The sequence below is a fragment of the Genypterus blacodes genome, unplaced genomic scaffold (genome assembly GCF_046128005.1).
Source record: "Genypterus blacodes isolate CSIRO-AG114 ecotype Tasmania unplaced genomic scaffold, CSIRO-AGI_Gbla_v1 ptg000044l_1, whole genome shotgun sequence".
Lineage (NCBI taxonomy): Eukaryota > Metazoa > Chordata > Actinopteri > Ophidiiformes > Ophidiidae > Genypterus > Genypterus blacodes.
This window is the reverse complement of record NW_027466857.1, coordinates 5,071,260-5,092,562: the sequence shown is the minus strand read 5'-3', so window position 1 is coordinate 5,092,562 and position 21,303 is coordinate 5,071,260. Positions and strand designations below refer to the sequence as shown.

General features: G+C 39.9%; 1 protein-coding gene across 1 annotated transcript in view; it reads right to left on the bottom strand.

Annotated features, from left to right (window-relative positions):
* Positions 1 to 205: 205 nt before the first annotated feature.
* lingo2 (leucine rich repeat and Ig domain containing 2) overlaps positions 206 to 21,303 on the bottom strand; it is a 149,962-nt gene continuing 128,864 nt past the window's right edge. Inside the window, exon 4 of the mRNA XM_076149104.1 lies at positions 206 to 2,979. Within this exon, the coding sequence (XP_076005219.1) occupies positions 1,129 to 2,967 (1,839 nt within the window). The 5' untranslated portion in view covers positions 2,968 to 2,979 and the 3' untranslated portion in view covers positions 206 to 1,128. The remainder of the gene's footprint in view (positions 2,980 to 21,303) is intronic.

The window sequence follows — 21,303 nt, the reverse complement described above, 5'->3', positions numbered from 1 at the left end:
CAGACTTGGTACAAATACATCTTCATTTATTTCACATACATTGTTTTTTGTTTTTTTAAACTTTTTTTTTTAAGTTTTCACAATCTAAATGATTCAACAACAAAATGAGGAACTACCACAACAAAGTCCAAATTCCTTACTGGGGAAAAATGATGCAAATGTCACTGTAGGAAAATTGACACATGTAGTTTTCCCAAACCAGCAAAGGTACAGTCGAAGAATTAAAAAGAGACAAGAATAGGACAAAAAATGTGGTTCATGTACATACTTTGATCAGTACCAGGGTCATCTTCATGATGGTCCAAGTGTCACGTTGGATTCTGAGGACTGATTGTTGTAAAATGCTCAACCTTTGTGATAAATAAATCCTTTATCCTCTATTTTAATTGATAAATATATATTTCATATATTTCTAGGACTCAATTAGGCATTAGAACAGGTACAGATAATCACCCATAGAAGCCCTTGCTGATTCTGTTGAAACTCAAAAAGTCATAAGAATGTTCTTGCTGAACATAGGGGTTATATCAATTTTGGCTAATGTATCCCATGAATATTGCTATGAGTAGTTCTTTTGGATGAATATGTACATACATGTACATAATGAAGCATTAGGTACACATATGCAAAGTACTGAACATAGGAAATTGTGATTTGTTTCATTAATTTGTTCAGTGAGTAAGCATGGCGCAAGACTAAACAAAGTAGGTTAATATCTTAGATACAAATTTGTACTGTACACGGTTCAGCAGAGTCTCTGATCCAACCCAATACTGAAGGGTTCTTTTTGGGCATATAAATTTCAAAAAGCCGATAAATGACACTTATTCCCTTCAGGCCTCTTGATGGTAACACTTTTCCCTCCTCGTCCAGGTTGAAGAAGTTGCCCACTGGCAGTTATATAAGAGGCTGTTCGACTATGTGCTTTTCAGTATTCAGAACACAATATCACGGATTTATGTCAAGATCCAGTAAAGTCCTGCGCATCATGTTACGTTGCCACGCCATACTTCTCCCATTTTCAACACCTCTCCCCACAGCAGTGGAAGTTCATTAGTCATTTGCAAAAAAAAATACACTGTCCTTTGGGCATTTCCACAATCCAGATTCTTGGATCAAAAAAATAAGTCACATCATTTTCATGTTAAAACGACGACCTGCTTGTCCGTCTGCCGAATCAACATTAGTGCCATCAGACTTTGATCGGGGCACATACTCCACATCTATGTTGTTTTTATGTTTTCCTTTCCCCCTGCTCCAAACGAAAAGGAGCAGAAAACAGAACAAGACCACTCCCAGAAACGTGAAACAGCCCATGGCTGTTGACACTAAAATAGTCTTTAGGTCCAGCCCGATGGTCACGCTGGTCGTCCCATTGGCAGTGGCATTGGTGGGATCTGTGTAGTACTGGGTCCTGTTAGCGTACAGAGATCCAAGACTTTTCACTGCCAGTGAAGTCATCAGGGTGTCATTTCCAGCAGTGTTGGATGCTAGGCAAAGGTAGACACCGCTGTCTTGAACTTCTGCTGACTTGATTTCCAATGTGCCATTATTGTGGACAAGAACTCTACCATGGCTTCTACTTGTCAGAACTCGACGGCGGGGTGACAGCCAGGAGACAGTGGGCCTTGGTGTTCCCTCAGCACTGCAGCCCAACATTGCTTGCTGACCTTCATCCACAGTGATCATTTGTGTTTTATTCTCACGGATTTTTGGCTTAGTGCATGTGACGTAATAGGACAAGAGAGTCTCCTTAAACTCCCTAAAAGGTCGGCCTCGGATCCCTTCAGGTTTGCTGCACACTGGCTGTGATTCCCCAAAGAATATGGGGGGCGTTTTTTGTAGTGTCCACATAAGACGACAGTCACACACTAAGGGATTGTTGTCGATCAGAAGAACCTCCAGAGACTCAGGAGCTTGGAAAACACCCTTCTCCAATGTGTCAAGTCGGTTGTGAGAGACATTGAGAAGCCTAAGCGAGCGTAGGCCCTGAAAGGCGTAGAGCTCAATAGTGGATAGCTGAGCACCAACTAGATGGAGCTCTCGCAAACGAACCAATTCGATCAGCATCCCAGCTTCAATATGCCGGATATGGTTATAGGACAGGTTAAGGTGCGTCAGGTATGGCAGATGCTTTAGGGCTAGGTAAGGGAAGGTGGACAAGTTGGTGTTAGTAATGAACAGAGTGGTCAAATTGAGGCCATGCAGGGTATTGGCTGGCACAAGGTCTAATGAAGGCCAATTATCAATTTCTAAATGCCGCAATCGGAACAGCTTTTTGAACGAGTAAGGGTGCAAAGTGCTGATGCTGAGGTATCGCAGGTGGAGGCTGACCAAATTGTGCAGGTGGGAGAGGGCCTCAGTAGGTACGATTGTTAGGTTGCACCTTTCTAAAGTGAGCATTTCCAGGCTTAAAAGTCCACTGAATGCACGGTGAGAAATGTAAACCAGGTCATTGTCACCCACTTCCAAAAATTTTAGATTGTGCAAGTCCTGGAACATGTAATCCAAGAGGATAACGATCTTGTTGTCGCTTATATCCAGTCGTGTAAGATTTGTTAAGCCTGTGAAGACCCCCAGGGGAATTAGCTTGATACGATTGCTCTTAAGACTCAGTGAATGCATGTTAAACAGGGCGTTGAATGCTCCAGGTTCAACATAACTGATAACATTTCCACTGAGGTCAAGTTCCTCTAGTCCGGGAAAGGCAGCAAAGTCATCAGGGTTGATCATTGTCATTTTGTTCTTACTCAGGTCCAGGTGCCTTGTCTCGATTGGAATGCCATCGGGGATGGTGGGCATGCGCTTGCGATGGCAGACAACTGCCTTGCTCTGTGCGGAACATTCACAGCGCGAGGGACATCCCAGGGTAGAGCCCACAAAGACAGCCAGGAGGGCAAGTCCCAGGAATGGTTGCCAGCATGAGATGACTGTGTGCAGCATGACTTTGCTCATACAGTCGACCATTCTGTCACGGTTCTACAAGAGAGAGCACAAAGAGAGGAAGAGAAAGAAAGGTTAGTAAGAAATCACCTATTAGAAGTAGTCTTTCAGTAGACCATACTGTCAACATATAATACTCTGCTAATGGCACAAATTATAGTTGATTTCTTGAGTCAAAAGTTTGGCTGGACATGAACTTCCTCAACTAAGCTTGGAAACAAAACTATTTGCAATAAATGACTTATTCTCTGCTTTTTCCAGTGTTAGTTCAACAGCACTTTTTTTTCACTCAGAATTTTTTTCGCTTTCCTTTTATGCAGAAATCACTGATCAAGACATGTTGGTGCTGGTGGAAAGAATCCCCTAGTGAGTGTTAACAAGCAAAGAGAAACTCATGAATATAAACTTCTCTATGAATCTTTCCAACCCACTGAGTTACTGGACTTTTGCTTCTTCATCTTTCTTTGTTTTTTTGAAAAATACCAACACCGTGAATTTATATTTATTTGACCAAATGGGGTAAGGTTTTGCGTATAATGCTGAAACAAGCCAACAAAATACAGCTGAATGCAATACCATTCCTATATAATACATGTGCCTAAGTCAGACTGTACTGAGCAAACATGTTGCATCTCAACTAGCCATGATGGATGGATCTATCTCTTTCGCTCACCCTCTTTTTGTGTGTGTATGTGCATTTTACAAAGAAATAATAAACATGATGATATTCAAAAACATGTTCAACCCTTGTAGAAGTGGGGGAAGTGTGACCAAATACAATCAACATGTTAAAATGATGAAGGGCATCATTCAAAATATCACTGCAACTCAAATGCATACAACAAAGACAAAAGACTCACAGTAACAATACTTAAATACAATCTAAAAATGTATTTAAACACAATGTAAGCAAATGGTGGATGTATCAAATAATTTTTTGGAGGAATAATCACATTTGCATAAAAAAAAAACTGATGGTAAATGAGTGTCTGTCTGCGGTGTCACCAGTAATTTAAACAAAAATAATAACCCAAACTTTTAAATGTATGAATCATCAGCTACTACATAATCTGCTTTTACATCAATAGTTGTGCGTACTACCAATTGTATCACTACAATACATTGAAACCACTCAGCAAACATGTGTGTTGGCCCATCAGGATAGTAAATGCACTTCTTGGAGGTGTGCTTAACGTCACAAAATATGACGTAAAGTACATGTTTGCCTCTTAATCCAGTTTCCATAGCCGCTTACGTAAAGACATAACCTGAGCCATCTCAAATATAGTTAATTATGCTGTTAGTCTATAGCTTTTACACATACAGCGTGCATCATAAGCACACGTGGATGACGGGAACTGACTGTACTGCTTGGCACAAACAGACTGGGTGACTGGGTGACAGGTTGCAGAGAGCACAAACCATCCCTGCTTCATTTAATGTGTCATGGGCTGTACTAAATTTAAACAATGAGAGGAATAATCTGCATTTTCCCCCAGGCATTTAATATGCTAATGTTTTCTGCGCAACGACAAGCCCACCCACAAATAAGCATTACGCAAAGCAAAGCAATAAATGGGGATGAAAGGAACATTGATTTTCTTCATTTGGGCTATTTAAAGTGTGAATCACAAGTACAATAAAAGTACAGCATTTATGAACTTGGAGTAGCATAATAAAACCCTTCACATATGCTATGCCATGAAAGAGCAGAAATGTGAAGATGAAATCCTCCTATAGCATCACAGATCACATACATCCATAATTTGAAAGTCTAAATGCCGTTTTTCCCAAATGAATGACGCCACATTGATTTGATCTTAAACCAAACCTAGCCAGAGGCTGAATTTTAATTGAATAATTGGTCTTCTGACATTTATGTCTGTATTTCAGTGACTACATTCTACAAAGTGATGCTCTGATTTTCTTCCATCTTAATATGTATCATTAGTGTACTTGTATTTATTCTTATGCTGATCATGTGACTGTGATTATTTTATGCATCTTGCCCTTTCCTCTCCTCTTAATGTAATGTTTGTTTGAGTATGGCTGCCTCTCCATTGCAACTGTACACATGCACTGTATACTGGCCTGTGATAAGTGTTGTACATGTTGTAATCAATTGTTATCCTTGATGAATTCTTGATCTATGATATTATACTTCTATATTTTGAGAACTTTGAGTACTTATCTAGCCTGATGCTATGCTTGAAACACAACATTTTTTGATGAATTACTACTGGAAATAGATATTGGGAGGCAGGGTTATGTAGTGAGACTTCAACAGAAGTATTTGTATTTAGGCTCCTGTCAAATCGTTCCTAAGATTTTTATCACATTACTTAATCCCTTGACTTTGTTTAAAAAGTCCTTTTACTTTCTGGACACACACACACACACACTCATGATCAGGAAATCTTCATATGTCCTTGCGCTTCTGCAGATTTTGTCCACATAATATCAACCCTGTGCACTCACACACACTGTCAACATGAAATCTATCCCCATATGATTCAATGGTTTACTAAGAGGGTGTCTAATCAGTATAATGATGTGATGTCTTTGTAACAGTGTGTAATCAAAATAAGAGCAAGCCTGTGACCCCTTTCACCTGCATGTTGTTGAATGAGACAGCCATAATGCAAGTGTATCATCTGTGTGTGGGTGTGGGTGTGTATTTGTGGAGCGAGTCGTGTATTTCACTGGTGGGTGCATTGCTCACTTGTTTTCTGAATATGCCTCGTGTTTCCTTTACATTTCCCTGATAATTAAAAACAGAACAATATAATTAAAGTATCTTCCTGTTTTGCACTGACTGATGTGCTGTTGTGCTTGTGTTTAAACTGAATTTGCCCCAAGAAGAAAATTTGTCACATTGATTTCCTGTCTTGAAGGGAAATAATCCCCCCTAAAACCATTTAAAGTCACTATCTGTAAAAGCTTTTCAGTGTTCACCACCATCACATCATGGCTGAAACTACACAATCCCAAGAACCAGAGGACCAAAACATCACTTTATGATGAGCTGGGAATAAGAACAGGATGAAGGGGCTGCAGCTTGGCCCCACTGGTCTCAAAGTGATGCTGTGTTCTGATTCTCAGCTCCTGCTATAGTGACCCTTTAGTTCTGAGCCTTTGAAGGAACAGGAGCAATATCAACCGTGTTGTGATGGTTGGGCAAGAATGATCATAGACGGCCTAACATACGTTGTAATTCATGTCACGGAAGATGATTTTTTTAATGTGTATTTCTGATTCTTATGGCAAAGGTGTATGTAAAAATTTAGACAAGGTGTTATTACATCAACATCACAGCTAGATCACAGAATGTAAATTCAGCTTTCTCGTCCCTCGGAATCAAAGAGTCTGCCCTTCTTTCTGCATTCACAGGTTGAGTCTACTGTTCAAAGAGCCGCGTAAACCAATTTCTCCTCATAAAGAGATCAGCGTTGTCCTTAATGCATAGCAGCCATTATTAAAATGACTTGCTCGGCTATCACCACCTTATTCAACTGATAACTGATAATTCCGATAATTCAATGTCAAACTTAATTAAGAAATAACTTGCGTTGATGGTATCTTACATTAAACCAGGATTATTTCTTTTTTTACACATAGAAAATATTTCTGTGCTATCTCAACATTGTCAACAATCCAGTCACATTCACCGGAAGCCCTATGATGTCAGAAACCTGCAAAGCACTGAGATAAGCGTGCACATTGAGGATGTTTCTATAATGTGGCCCTTGACCCACATTAGTGCAGGGTTGGATCCTGAGAGGAGGACGATAACGGCTAATGGCGTCTGACTCAGCATTAATCAGCCATTTTACAGAGGTGCTGAGGTCGCTTGTGCAAGGCCATCATTTAAAAGATACAGTAGCTCCACGTGAATATGAAGCTTGCATAATAATTTACCAGTCAAATGATGGATTTCTTCACTAGCAGACTTAAATGAGATAGTATTTGCGGTGTTTTAAGGCAGCACGTGTTTTTTAGATTACTATTCATATCACAAACTCATTTCCATACGAATCGCTCAAAACATGTGGGGTCTCTCGGTCCCATGGCGCCACTCTTTACTTTTGAACACAGCCCGCGGCAAACTACTAAGAGGATGACTTGGGATGACGTCTGTCTTCACTGGAGTGGCACGCAGCCCAGCATGTGCTCATACTCGTGTTTTCACTTGCATGGTTTCTTCCTCTCAAATGGCATTTCATGCAGAAGACCTGCCTTTATTGCTTTATCTTCTTGAATTTGTATTCCTCTACTATAAATGATCAGTGAGTATTTAGAACAACGATAGCTGAATAACAAGTTCCAGAGGTACCCAAGGATATGTGAATTTTGACAAGCTGGACAAACCAGACAAATGTGCAGTGATTACCTAATTGCTGGCTGCCATTCATGATTGTAGCCTTTACAGAGTTCAGCACCGGTCTTTGTCCTCTAATTTGGCCCCTTCAGGCTTTTTACCTCTTTCTGAACATGAAAAGGGCTTGAGTGCAAATGGATTTTCCCTCTTCTTCCACCTAAGATGTTTTATCAACAGTGTAGAATGTCTAGACAAACAATTAAAGGACCTCTATGTAACAGGAATAAAATCGCTCCTGTAGATTAGTAGAAATGCATTGAGTGGGAAAATATCTTAAAAAAATAACTTTGACTTAGTGTTCTCTACTGGTCCCATAACATTTCAATCAAGCATTGGATGTTGCATTTTTTAAATTGTAATTTGTTTTAGTCAGTGAATTTTATTTCATTTAAAGCTTTTACTTTATGTTCATGTTCCCTACTATTGCGTCCTATTGAGACCTTCTATCATAAACTATTAAGTCACAACTGATACAGGTTGCTTGTAGAAATAAGGCCATATAAGGCCAATAAGTATGCATGGTGTTTACCTTTTAAGTAACTTCAACAGCAACATTTACCATTACATCACGTATGGCTATAAAATGATATATAACTGAGTATTTTTATTTGGCTAGTTATTTTTAATATACTGTATACATTATTTGTATGCCCTTTTCTTGCAATTAAGAATGAAGATTTAAACTGAGTTTTAATTGAAACTTTTAGCAGAGCCAACAACCAGACAGAAAAATGGAGGCTGTTTTTGTTCTAATTGAAGCAAATTAAATCAAGCCATCGCAGGTCAATTTGCTAGCTGGCATCGCTCTTCCTGCAGGGCAGAGTGGACACCCACGATCTCTGTTTGATTTCAAATTATTTACCAACCAATTAGTCCCACTGCTCGAATACGGTGTGCATACAATTAAGCAGAATGATAAATTACATTGCTCAGTGGTAGACCACGCTGTGCAGAGGTCCTCCCAGTGAGACACAAAAGGATTTTGGCAATAGGGGGTTTGAAATTGGATTCCAAAGCCATGTTTTGTAAGATAACTTGATTCCATTTGAATGAAATGCATTAGAAAAAACTAATGCATTTGATCAGCATTAGTGAGCCTTCCTGTCCAAGTGAAAACATTAAAAACCAGCAAAGTACAGTGGCAATGACGGCGTATATCACTGTTCGGATTTGGAAACACATCGATTCCGGGGATATTCTTGAGTTACGTTACCTTTTTTGCTCAAGTAGTATGAGAATTTAGATAACAAGTTGGTCTCTGTGCAATCGACCAATAAAACACCACTTATGAAATTGGCCTGCCTCTATGTCCTCTCGAAAGGTTTTCTGACTGTGTTTGATGCGGCCCCCAGGCACTGATCATCGCTCACAATGTGATTCCTCTTCACACAGAAAAGCCTCCACAAATTTATGCCAGATGATGGGAGTGTTGCTTCTCTTACCCAGCAATTATCAACACCCTGCAAAAAGCATAATCAAACCGTCAAACTGTGATGTTTAAACCATTCCGACTTGGAGGAGGAAGAACCACTTGCAAGAGTGGGCAAAGGATGAAAATTTACTCTCAGAGAAAAAGTAAAGGCACAGAGGAGAGGAGTTGTGTGAGGAATAAAGCAATAATGAAAGCAACATTATGTGTAATCATGCGGAGCCAGAATGTGCTCCATACTGGGAGCAGCAGTTATACGGCGAGCTCTTTTGTACATTAGTGCTTGACATTGCTGCCCTCACGTCAACTGCGTCCAGCTCATCATGATGTAAGTGGCTATAATGAGGAAGGAATGAGAGTGACGACTCCCTCACAATCCACCTAAAGGAAAGGAAAAACAAGTCCAAATGCAAATTGAATCTTGTACTTTGTTGAAAATCGCATTTTTTTCTCACGATTAATTAAAGCCTTAGTGGTCCAGATACAGTTAATGCCTGCTTTCTGAAGACAGCGCAGTAGTGTTTGATGCCTTCATTTCCCCAATAACTAAAACATAACAGTACATCCTCATAAGGGTCATTGTAAGGGAAAGTTATTAAATCATCATTTTATTTTAATGAGGCTTATATCTTATAATGATGCGACCCTGAAGGAAAGATGTTATTAACTCACAGGTTAGTTCATAGTCAGAGTGCACAATTAACCCACCTTTTCAAAAGAGCATAGATGAGTAATCAAATGGGATCATAATGAGAGGGAAGAGACTGAAATTCTCTTTTCCTTATCCATTACTGAAAGGGTCTTTGTAAAGGGCAGCAGGGCTTTAAGGTTAAACCGCCAACATGCAAAATGAGGCTGTACTCCACAAACAACTGCTACTCTGACACAATGCCTCTTCACAATAGAACCTGGACACAATAAAACAATGCCAATCAATAGACAATTGCAGGAATAATAGTGGGAGTAGTAACAGCAGCAGCACAAATGATGAGGAAAAATAAAGAAGTACGAATAATTACATTTTCTTAAGCATTTTCCTGAACTGTGCATAACACACTGTACTTCAGGGTTAGGTACTTCCTCAAATCGTTAACGCGATTACACAGTGCATACACAGCATGATTGCAGTCACATGACAAAGGGTTTTGGGATGTAGTAGCCCTTAACAGTGTGGATCAACAGCCTCGGGGTAATAATAAGCTTCCTTGCACAAATTGCCCTTCTGCTTGGCTTGCGGAGTGAAGTCAAAGCCCAATTAATCCCTGTTAATTACAGATAAATTTAGTTGATCGAGTCAGTTTGCTCTTTTCTATGCATGATAACCCCTGGCTTGGTAAATAGTCAAAAGTCCTACATCACACAGTCAGATCTCAATGCATCCCGCAGGAAAAGCCTCTTAGGGACGTTAATCCCTCATTTAATAGCTATTAACACGTCAGAACTTTGGGGACGTGCAGGAGTCTGTGAGAAAGGGAACATAAGTTGGTAATTCAATGTCCAATACAAATAATTTAATAAGGTCCGTGTGAGAGAAATGTCATTTTACTAAATTTGTAATGTGTCAGCTAAAAAGAATCATTTCATTAGAGCATAATAGGCTATGTATAAGAGATTTATGTAGGTGTATTTGTCTCACTTATAATGACTCCCTGCTCTCTACTCCCATTAGACTCACACACGATCATCATTAATACACCTTTATATTGATATTGAGGTAAAGTTATTTTGGTTTATAGTACCACTTAAAACAGGCCAGAATGTTCTCCAGAGAGACGTCTGTGTTCCTGCGCTCCGCCTAGGACTTTCAGGTCGGCTACTTAATCTCACATTAACAGGAGCAAATAGGATAGATGTGTGACTTGCCCACAGGGTGCATTACAGAAGTGTTCTTCATAAATATGTGGGACAATTAACAGTAACAGCAAATGCCTTAATATGTACCGACCTCACTAATCCCATATTACATGCATTAATTTATTTTCAATGTATCTTTCATTAGTCCCACAGATCATGCTTTGAACGTGGATATTCTACTGTCAGCTGTGAAATATCAACATAAACATACATTTTAAAAAATCAACATGTTGATAGTCTTACACATTAGCCTGGAAATACACACACAGTAGTGGTGAATTCCTTATACTTGGAAAATGGATCTTGCGTCAGCACTTTGACCACCTTAAATGCTAATGGTATACAATGGTAACGGTATACAATGTACACATTACATGAACACCATTAACAATATACGGTATATCTGTACAAAGGGAGTCCAAAGAACAAACATGATGTTTTGGTCTCTAGGCAACAGTCGCAGCCTTCAGTGAAACGTCAATAACTGCATTAGAGAGCTGAATCCCTATCAAATGAGGACAATGCAGGATACAGATACAATATATGGATAACTGAAAATACATCATTGATTTATCACAGAACACCAGCCCACAAATAACTGACTCACTAACACTATGGATATGTTGTGTAACGTAGTGTGACAGCAAACTGGAAGTACAATCCTTGTTTAACATTTTTCATTCTAAACAAATGGTCAGCAATACTACTGTAATCCCTCACTATTACTCAGTGAGGGATTTTCTTTTTCCACTTGCTGCCTCTATAAAGAGATTACAAACCACAACCCTGCGACATGATGCAGCCACAGATGCCGCGTCTCGCTCACTGGCACACATACCAGACTGCTGCCAGCAAAAAGGTTAGATAAAGGAAGAGTCAAAAATCTCCTTTGCTCTCTGTTCCTTAATCTTCACTTTCCCTTAATGACTTCATCAAAAACTTGCACAACCAGCAAGACTGTCTGAAATTTCCCTCACGGACCACCTCCCTCCTTTCCCCTGACCTTATTCAGCCTCATGTATGAAGAGTAGTTTTAAAGTATAAGCAGAATCTCAAGTCAGGTTCCTCCTTCCCAGGCTTTGAACTGAAAAGTCTTGTGAATTAAATTGTTGACTCATTAAAGTGCATCAGCAGCAGATATTAGCCCATTGTGTTTGGCCCTTTGAGAGCTCGGATGCTTTAATCCTTGGCCCCCACTCTCATCATGTAGCAAGACTACATCGGGTCAAAGAGAAACTCAATACATTTACGATTGCATGGGGAGACAAAAAAAAGTGCGCATGACAGTTTGAAACGTGTGTATTTAAAAAAGCAGAAACTCCTGTATTCTAAAAAAATAAATAAAAATGCGATGCCAACAGTCACCTACAGTATAACAAAGGGTGACAGACACTGCAGATTCCTTAAAATTCGGCAAAAAAACAAACCATGTAACTTCAGCATTATAAAGGCTTCATTGTTCCCATTGCCTTATGTGCAGCAGTAAACCAAGTATAGTGATAAAGCACCGCTTGGTATTTCAGCGAGACAAACATTCTGACACATACTGTAGTCGAACAGATAACTCCATATTCAGTTACAACATGACATTATGAGATTCTTCACAAACATCAAGATTCAGATTCCGCCACCTGCTTCAGCACAACCATGAGACACCAGAAGGCAAAAAGAGTTTTATACCCAAAATCTAATCCACAGCGGAAAAAGCAAAGACTTCTTATATGGAACAGAAATTATTAATAATTTGAGCTAAAACGAGCATATGCAGTTCTGACATACCCATGCATCTTTGCGATGTCCCAACAGTGTTCCGTTACATTTGGTAAGAGATCCTGTCCAAATATCTACAAGAAATCTCTCCATCTCTTTTTCTCTGGCACATGTTTTGGTACGTCTCTCTCTCTTATGTTATCAGTCTCTCTGCGTGATGCTTGCTCCTCCATCTCTCGGCATGTCTTCTCTTCTCTCTCTCTCTCTCTCTCCTCTCCCTTTACCCAATCAAAGGAGCTGACCTTTGGCCTTGCAGCTCAATGTCATTAAATTGCATTCAATTCTGCAGGCTGCAGCTACTCAGAAAAGACAACATATACTTATACAGCCCTTAAAATCAGTCCCTTTGGTGCCTCTATATATTACCTTCCTTACCTCCCACTTCTGCTGATGTGTGGTGAGATATACAAGTGCAATTATCTAGCTTTACATTGGTATTGCAAACAGCATGGGAAATCTGAGGGACGGTAATACTGTATTGATTGACTGAAATGCATTCCATTTTACAGTATGTACTTATTCTACAAATGGACAAATGAAACAAAACAAGAACTATCAGTAAAGGTTTGAAGGATTGTGATATGTTAAAATCTTAAAGGTTAATGGACCTCAAAGAATACAATACCAAATGTATTTTTACTAAATTTGGGATTTGACTGAAATCTTGATGTGAAACCCTCTAGTTTCAACAAAATCTACGTGAAAAAAACCCAAACTACTAAACTAAAACTAAAGCGATAAGGATGGGGAATGAAGACACAAGGACAGAAGTGTGGAATGGAGGTGCCACAAACATGATGACGATGATACGGAATGAAAATAAGTTCTGATGTTTTCCTAGAACAACACAGCAAGTTATTTTACTGTTTTAATTAATCCCCTGTATAATTGTTTGTTTAATATAATATATCAGTGTGCTCATTACTTGGCAACAGACAGCACATTTGTTTCACTATGGTGCAAATTAAAACAACAAATACATTGTCAAAACTTTGTCAAATTGAATTGAATCACTTTAAATAGATTCAAAGACTAAAATGTAATCTATCGAATTGCTAATTGTTTTATGTGATGTTTTTATATTACAAATATTCAAGAGCCCAGCTGCATACACACACATAGATTGCTCTGTGTGTGTGTATGCAGCCCTGGCTCTCGAATATGCAGCAACTCATTAACATGGTTGATTCCATTGGTTTTCACCTTTACAACTTTTATGTCTGTAATGTTACACAGGTCTGCTTATTTAAATGAGTTTAAATACATTTAAATAATAAAGTGCATTTTTAGTACAGTGCTTTATCAAAGTTTGCACAGCACATCACAACAGTTATTCAATGCCAACACCTAAATGCCTTATTTTGCCGATTCAAGTGAACAACTGCAAAGGCAGATGATATTACCTAGGACCCTCAATATCACCCATGGGAATTTACACAACATGGTCAATTTTGCTGCAGTTGTGGTTGAGGAGAGGCTTACAAAGGGTTAATGACGTCTCCAAGGACAAATCAAGGCAGATATTGGAGTGATGTGACTGTTGTAATGGGTATTTGTATAGGGTGCTGTACCGGTTTCTGTCATCAGCTTTGCAGTGTGTTTTCCCATAGGATTATGGACAACACAAGGATCGTAAAGCCTTATTGGATATTGACCATGTCACGTGATTCGGTTCAAGAACAAACGCAACAAAAAAATTAAACGTACTGCAGGTTGCAACAGACAATGTCGGAAAGACTGCCCTGCTGATTTCTGCCTGAAATGTCTGAGTCAATGCTGCATTTATAGAGGTTCATGCTGTTCACTTCCACTTCAAACACTGTGGGGGAGGTTTTTTTTAGAGCTTTCATTATGTTTGGAATATCAGTGAAATTGTAATTATGTTAATTTCTTTCCCACTTTTCTGTTCTGGGTATCTACTGCGCAGCTACAAAGCTATCTACAAACTCGACCGCTGCTCTGAGACGTTTCATGAAGCAACATGCTTTCCAGACATAAAGCCAGGAAATTGCACATAATGCACAACAGGTGAGGACGATCATCATGTACTGCTGTCTTTCCGTCCACAAATAAAAATATCACTTTGAATGGCCTTTAGCAACCTCTAGTGTAAGTAATACTTTTGGAAAGCAGTCATCCTTCATCATTTTGGTCTATATTACCCTTATCCTGGTAAACAGAAAGGTCACTGCATGTTTTGTTACTGACCAATTTCTCTGTTGTTCAGCTTTACAACTGTTAGAACTTTTTATTTTTGAGATGTTCATATTCTAGCCTGAGATTTCTCAAGTTACTGTTTTAATCCAAGTGCATTTTACGCTTACCAACAAAACATTTTGTAAGAGAGAAGAATATCTTTCAATACAAGCGTGTGCATCCCCTGCCTGTCTTCACAAAGATGGTCACATGAGGCCAATGAAGCCCTGAGAGACTATTTTAAAAGAACAGCCTGGGAAGTGCTTTAAGAGCCACACAGGGACGATTACATAAACTTTGGTCTTGAAAGCATTGTGCCTACCAGGACAGTACAGTGTTTTTCAAACAACAAGCCCTGTATAACACCTGAACCGAAGGCTCTGCAGAACAGGAAAAAGAGTCTTCTTGTCAGGGGACAGAGAAGAAATGCAGGGGGTGCAGAAGGAGGTGAAGAGGAAGGTCAGGTTGGGCAGACATGACTACAGGAGAAGGATGGAGGTCAGACTGCAGCAGCGGAATGTATATAAGGTGTAGAGGGGCATAGAAAGCATCACAGGACTGACAACTGCAAACAAATGATGAGAGATTCTGTGAGGGCAAATGAGTTGAATACTTTCTTCAAAAGACTTGTCTCAGACACTACTCCCAGTGAACAGCCCTGCTGCCTGCTCAGCCCATCCCCCCACATCACTTCCCTCAGACGCCTCCATCATGTTTGTCTGTCTCCCCTCCCTGCCCCCAACTCTGCATCACAACAGACTGGGTGAGGAGAGAGCTAAAGATCAGAGCAGAGAATGCTGCAGGTTCAGTTCTTAAGGCCTGTGCAGACGGCTTGTGTGAGGTGGTCAAGTACATGTTTAACCTGAGCTTGAGTCTGGAAAGAGTCCAGATTCAGTGGAAAATGTCCTGCTCGGTGCAGATCCCAAAGACTGAGCATCCCAAGGGGCCAAAGACCTGTGGCGTTGATATCCCACCTGATGAACACCCTGAAGCAGCTCATTCTGGCTCACCACAAACCCCTTTCATGGATCCCCAGTAGTTCCCCCACCAGCCACACATCTGGGTCGATAATGCAGCCATCTACTGCAGAGAGCACTCACACACCTGGAGATAGCAGGGAGCACGGTGTGGGTTGTTTGACCTCTCAATTGCTTTCAACAATTCAACCATCACTGCTGAAGGCAAAGATGAAGAGGACAGAGCTTGATCATTACCTAATGACCAGACCAATCGAGTGTCTCACCAACAGACCACAAAACGTGAGACTGCCCACTGCCTCTGACATAGCGGTGTGCAGCACAGAGCACTGTTCCTCTTTATCTTCTCTACAAACTGTCACCTGCAGAAATTCTCGGATGACTGCCATTGTGGGGTGCATCACAAATGGTGATGAGGGGGAATAAAGAGGGCTGAAAAAGGGTTTTGATCAGGAAGACAGACTCTGCCCTAGGTGTCCTGTGGTCTACACAGTGGGGGTGGGGAAGAGGAGGAACATGGCCAAACATTCAGTCATGATGGATAACCCAACCTACCCCCTACAGGAGACAGTGGGAGTCCCAGGCAGCTCCTCCCATATCAAGTTATTGTGATACTTTATACCAACAAACAAATGGCAAACAGTTTTACTTCAGCCTAACTCTGATATAACTTCCATGTTTTGCCTCTAAGAAACCAGTCAAACATAAAATTCATCTATATTTAGTTGTGTGATTAATGATGGTACCATATTACTTCACCATCTCCTATTTTTGAATTATTCATGAGAAAGAATACTGGGTGGTCTCCGTATCTTTCACACGGCTCTCTGAAGAAAAGTAAAAGTGTACGGATGGAACAGAACAAGATAAATTAGGAACTTTAAATCTGAACACGGATCTGTTTGTCAAAGGCAATAGCCATAGGCTGCATTCAGACAAGTGCATGTGAGAGAGATTGTTTTGGGATTGCCTGTGGCTGCTCAGTTAATGTTGCAGTTTAAACAATGTTAACTTGTGAAAACTGTAAAAAACAAACAAACAATGTAGCTCAAATCTGAAGTAAACATGTTCCTTTTTAATTAAATTGATTTATCCATTGCCGAATGCCTCCAGTCCAAACACTCTAATGGGATTACCATATTGGTTTCCAGCAACTTTCAAGAAAAGTTTGTAATACAGTAAAAACTTGAGGAGTTCTGTTCCTACGCCACATTTTGATGAAAATGGCGTTTTTCAGGTGTCATCACCACTGTTCTTTGATGCAATGAAACCCAGTACTGATGGCTGTTAACTACAAACCCCCACCTCAAAGACACTCGGACTTGTCACTGAAGGAAAGCAAATCTAATTTATAGTATTAACACTTTTTACGTTCATGAGCCATAACACTGGCAGGTTCAAATTGTTAGGCTTCCTGACACACCTACATTGAACTCAGCCATCAATGAGCAGTTGTCTATAAAGGCACTTCAGCAACATTATTTAAACAATGACCTTGTGACAAATCTAGCAGTTGTGTTAGATTACCTACGTTACTGTAGGTATGTGCCTTTGAAGTCAGTTGCCACCATTTTGCTGTGTGGATGTGAAGTACGCCCTGCTGACTGTGGCTGCTCGGTTAGAGAGAGGCAGAGAGCAGTGCAGAGATGAGTGCACAGTGGCCAGATCGAAAGATGAACAAGCTGTGTATGTGAATGCCAGTGCCCCTTGCGACCAATCATCCTCATATTTGCCTAAAACTTCTTTTTCTTTGTTCTAAATATTATTTTATACTGATTCTGCTTTATTTTGAACGTGTGTTGTTAAAAATATACGAAACTCATGGACATGTTTTTAGCAAATTGCTCTAACAACTGGTATCTGCAGTGCTGGCAACACTGCAGATGCAATGATCATTAGGGGGAATTGGACAACACTGATACTTCATGATGGGGGATGTTTACATCTTTGGTCACTGTCCCTCTGGACTTGAGGTGGATCCCAAAGGTCCAAGACACATTTGTCTTTTGTGCTCTGGCAACGTGTAACTTGCGTGTTACTACGGAGCATAGCAAATAAATTGTCCTAAATGCAGTAGCTTCCCCCTCCCCCGATTTGTTTTTTCTTTTTCCCTTTTCTCTAAAGTTGTACCCTTAGAAAAAGGAGTATTGGAAAAGCACTTGCAGGAACCCAGGGACTGCTCAATGCACAGAAGCAGTTTAGTTGACGACAGCTCTGGGTGGTTAGTTTAACTACTAGGGGGGGCAGCAGGTGTGGGGAGCTACTGTTTTAACAGAGAGCCCACTAAGGCCACAAGCTCCATGTAGCCTCAGTGATTTCCAATGCCTGAGCTCTTGCAGTCATTGCAGTCTAGAAAAAAATCATATAATATAATATAACATATATTTAGCTTGTAAATTTCAAATGTAACAGCAGAGTAAAAATTAGTTTGAAATATGTTCCAAATAAAGTTTTAGACTCAACCCTTAGTAGCTGTACAGTAACCAACTGCAGTAGTTTAAGTTATTTGATGAGACACTGAATATAAGTCTGATCAAAACATGATGCAATTAATTTCAATAATTGTTTATTTTTTCCATCATTATCTCTAGAAGCCACGGTATTCTGTTACTACAAAGTCAGACTTGGCTAAGGAAATACCTGTATCACATTTTCTGCAGACACAGCGCTCAACAAGCCTGTATAAATCAGCATAGATGCTTTATGGATTCCAACTTCTCACAACCATTTCCTCACAGCAAACGTTCCGTGCCTATGCAGACCTAGGGCGAGTTGCATCAAGGGTCTGTTTGGTGAAGATAAGCCCCAAATGAAGACCACTGCAGACAGAGCTTTTTGCATTAACACGGCCATTTCTCATGGCACTTTACCCATTTCTCCCATCGTTTTCAGCCTCCTCCCACTGACAATGTGTACTTAACTTATTGACTCCCCTGTGCTGATGGCATCAGGGAGAGTGAGGGAAGTATAATCTTTTAACATAGCCGCAAGGTAAGCCTCAAAAGAAGGAATGGCAAATACCTGTGCATTATGAAATCTCATTAAATCAATATTTGGATTAATTTGTTAAAATGACTGCCTGACAGAAAAATTACACAATGTAACAATGACACAAAATGTCTTGTTAAGGATAATGTATTAAAATTACAGTGGAAATGTACAGAATTTATACCCATCACTACCATGAACTCAAAAAGGAAGATGAAAGAGGAACCACCATCCAAGGCACCTCACTGTTGGTTATGGGAAAAACATAATACTGAGTTTTGTGCTTATCTGCTCTGACAGCTGTTCTGTAAGAGCAGCCAAACGTTCAAGCCGCTGTCTCGTCAACCCTCACAATACTGCATGTCACAGTCCATGATGTCCACTGACAAAACCTGTGTGGCAACGTGTGCTCACACTCTAGACTTTCTTTAGGCCTGTCTAGTTCTCCTAACCATAACCTTTCTAACCTCCAATGAAAACTTTTACTTTTCTTTGCCGACCCTCCCATACCATCCTCCCCCTTCACATCACCCCTACTGTTCTCCACCGTGTTCTCAAAACAGTTTTTGTGTCAACTGTGACATCATTCATGATTTCATTCATGTCTCCGATTTTTGACTACTATAATTTGTTAATGCAAATAAAACATATAATAAAACTGTCCACTGAACAATGTTTCTGCCAAGTTCAGAGGTGATTAGAGGAATGATCTTCGTATTGACCGACAAACATACACACACACTCTCCAATTATAGTAGGAAGTTATGATAAGATGGATAGAGGAATTTAACAAATCTTAGCAATGTACGTGGCAAGAACAATGCTCCCCTGTATGTGTTTGTGCATTTTATAATGTATTTTAGATCGATGGAGGTAACAATGTATTAGTTATGCCTGCACAATCTATTGCCATCAAATGTAAGACCTCAGTAAATCTTTATGAACCATGTAATGTTCAGGAATTGTTTTGTTATTGAGTTGTTATATATATAAATATATAGTCATTTTTTGAAACGCCAATAAGAAAATGATGACCCATTTCCAAATTTGTTTTCAAATGAGGATAATAATGTGATTTGGCACAAAAATACAGTGCAAAAAGACAACATGTGTCAGTACTCTACTCTCTCCAAAAAGCCCCTCAGGTTTGCATCTGTGTCATGATGATAGAAAGGTTCAAGGGACAAATGTTATTGCTTCCAATCTGGCATTGGTAAAAAAAAGACACAACTCCAAGCTAGAGGGCACTACTGTGGCCTAATTACAGCCCAGATGGTTTGAATAGGTAGTTCTTCCAGCAATTAATTATTGATGTCCATGTGTTCCACACAGCCAGAATCCCTCCAAAAAGGTGAGTAGACGACCGTGTGCTCAGAAGTGATAAAAAAGGGAATAAGTGAGATCAATAGTGTTTGTCCAGAGAGTTATGGCCAGTTAGTTGTCCTGTGCATACGTACTGCTAACTAAGCAAAGCTGTCAGACTTGATTTCTCTTTGCACACCAGATCACTTCAAACTATTCTCCCTCCATTCTTTTGAGTGGCTATAGTGGCAAATATAAACAAAACGTAATCTCCTTTTGTCTTCACAAAGGTATAACAAATACCCTTGCGCACAGGGGTAGCGGATAGTGCCCATTGTGATGGTGAAGGGGATTGAAGTGTTTTAGGAAAGAAAATAATGTGATATTGGACTACTATTTATTTAAAAAAATCAATTGATTTGACATGATCCCAGTTGTAATAGCAGTTATGGGTATTGGAACGTTATCCTGTAAATTTCTGCCACCCTAATTGCAAGCACCAGGGGAGAGAAAGAAGCTCTACTTTCCCAACAGATGGTTCATTGGTCAGACAGAATGATCTTTCATTTCTAGATTGAACTGGAAGACTTCCTCTCCCAACAATATGATGTGTGGTTTTGTCTTGGCTGCTGACCACCACTGCTTATGTGTGACAAGTAATTTGATATATATCATATATGACAAAGCCCATGGGCCCCATTACTGAATCCAGTACATCCAAAGGGTCTTATGAAGACTCTTCAAACTGATGTTCTTTTGACAGATACGATACACTTCATTCTGCTTTAATTAAAGGAAAAAGCATCCAGTATCGTATTGTTGTCTCTTTTCACCAGTGTGTCACATGATTAAAGTTGGAGAACGTTGGTTGAACTTTTTACGGTTTGTGCAGCGATAGAAGGAGGAAGGACATTATGGTAATGAGGTGTAATTAAAGAGACATGGCACTTGGTGAGTAAAAAAAGCACAGCGAGGCATAATCCCAGAGCGCGTGTGATCATTGAGTCAGAAGTGTGAGATAAGCAGACCATCTGTAGATGTAACAAAGCCGGAACATAAAGGGATTTTACTTTACTGTTGTGAGTGCAAAATGATAAGATGAGGAACAATTTTCACTGGGTGCTAGTTAGATTTATGGAAATGACTCATCAGAACTAGAGAGAACTAATAAACACTGTATCATGTTGGCTGGCTCGACAGATATTTATGCTTACAGAGGATGACTGCATATAACTGCTTTGACCAATAATAATTTGGACCTGACACAACTCAACCCGTCCATCCAACCATCAATCTATCCATCCTTATCGTTCAGGGTTCTGTTCTTCTGCTATGGGTCGCAGTGTATATGAATGTGAGTCAATAAACCTGAGCCGACTCCTATCAGATAAGATGTCACAAAACACCATGTCATATTTTGGATCTGGTCGCGTTTAATGTGACTTTCCTAGGTCCAACTGTTCGGG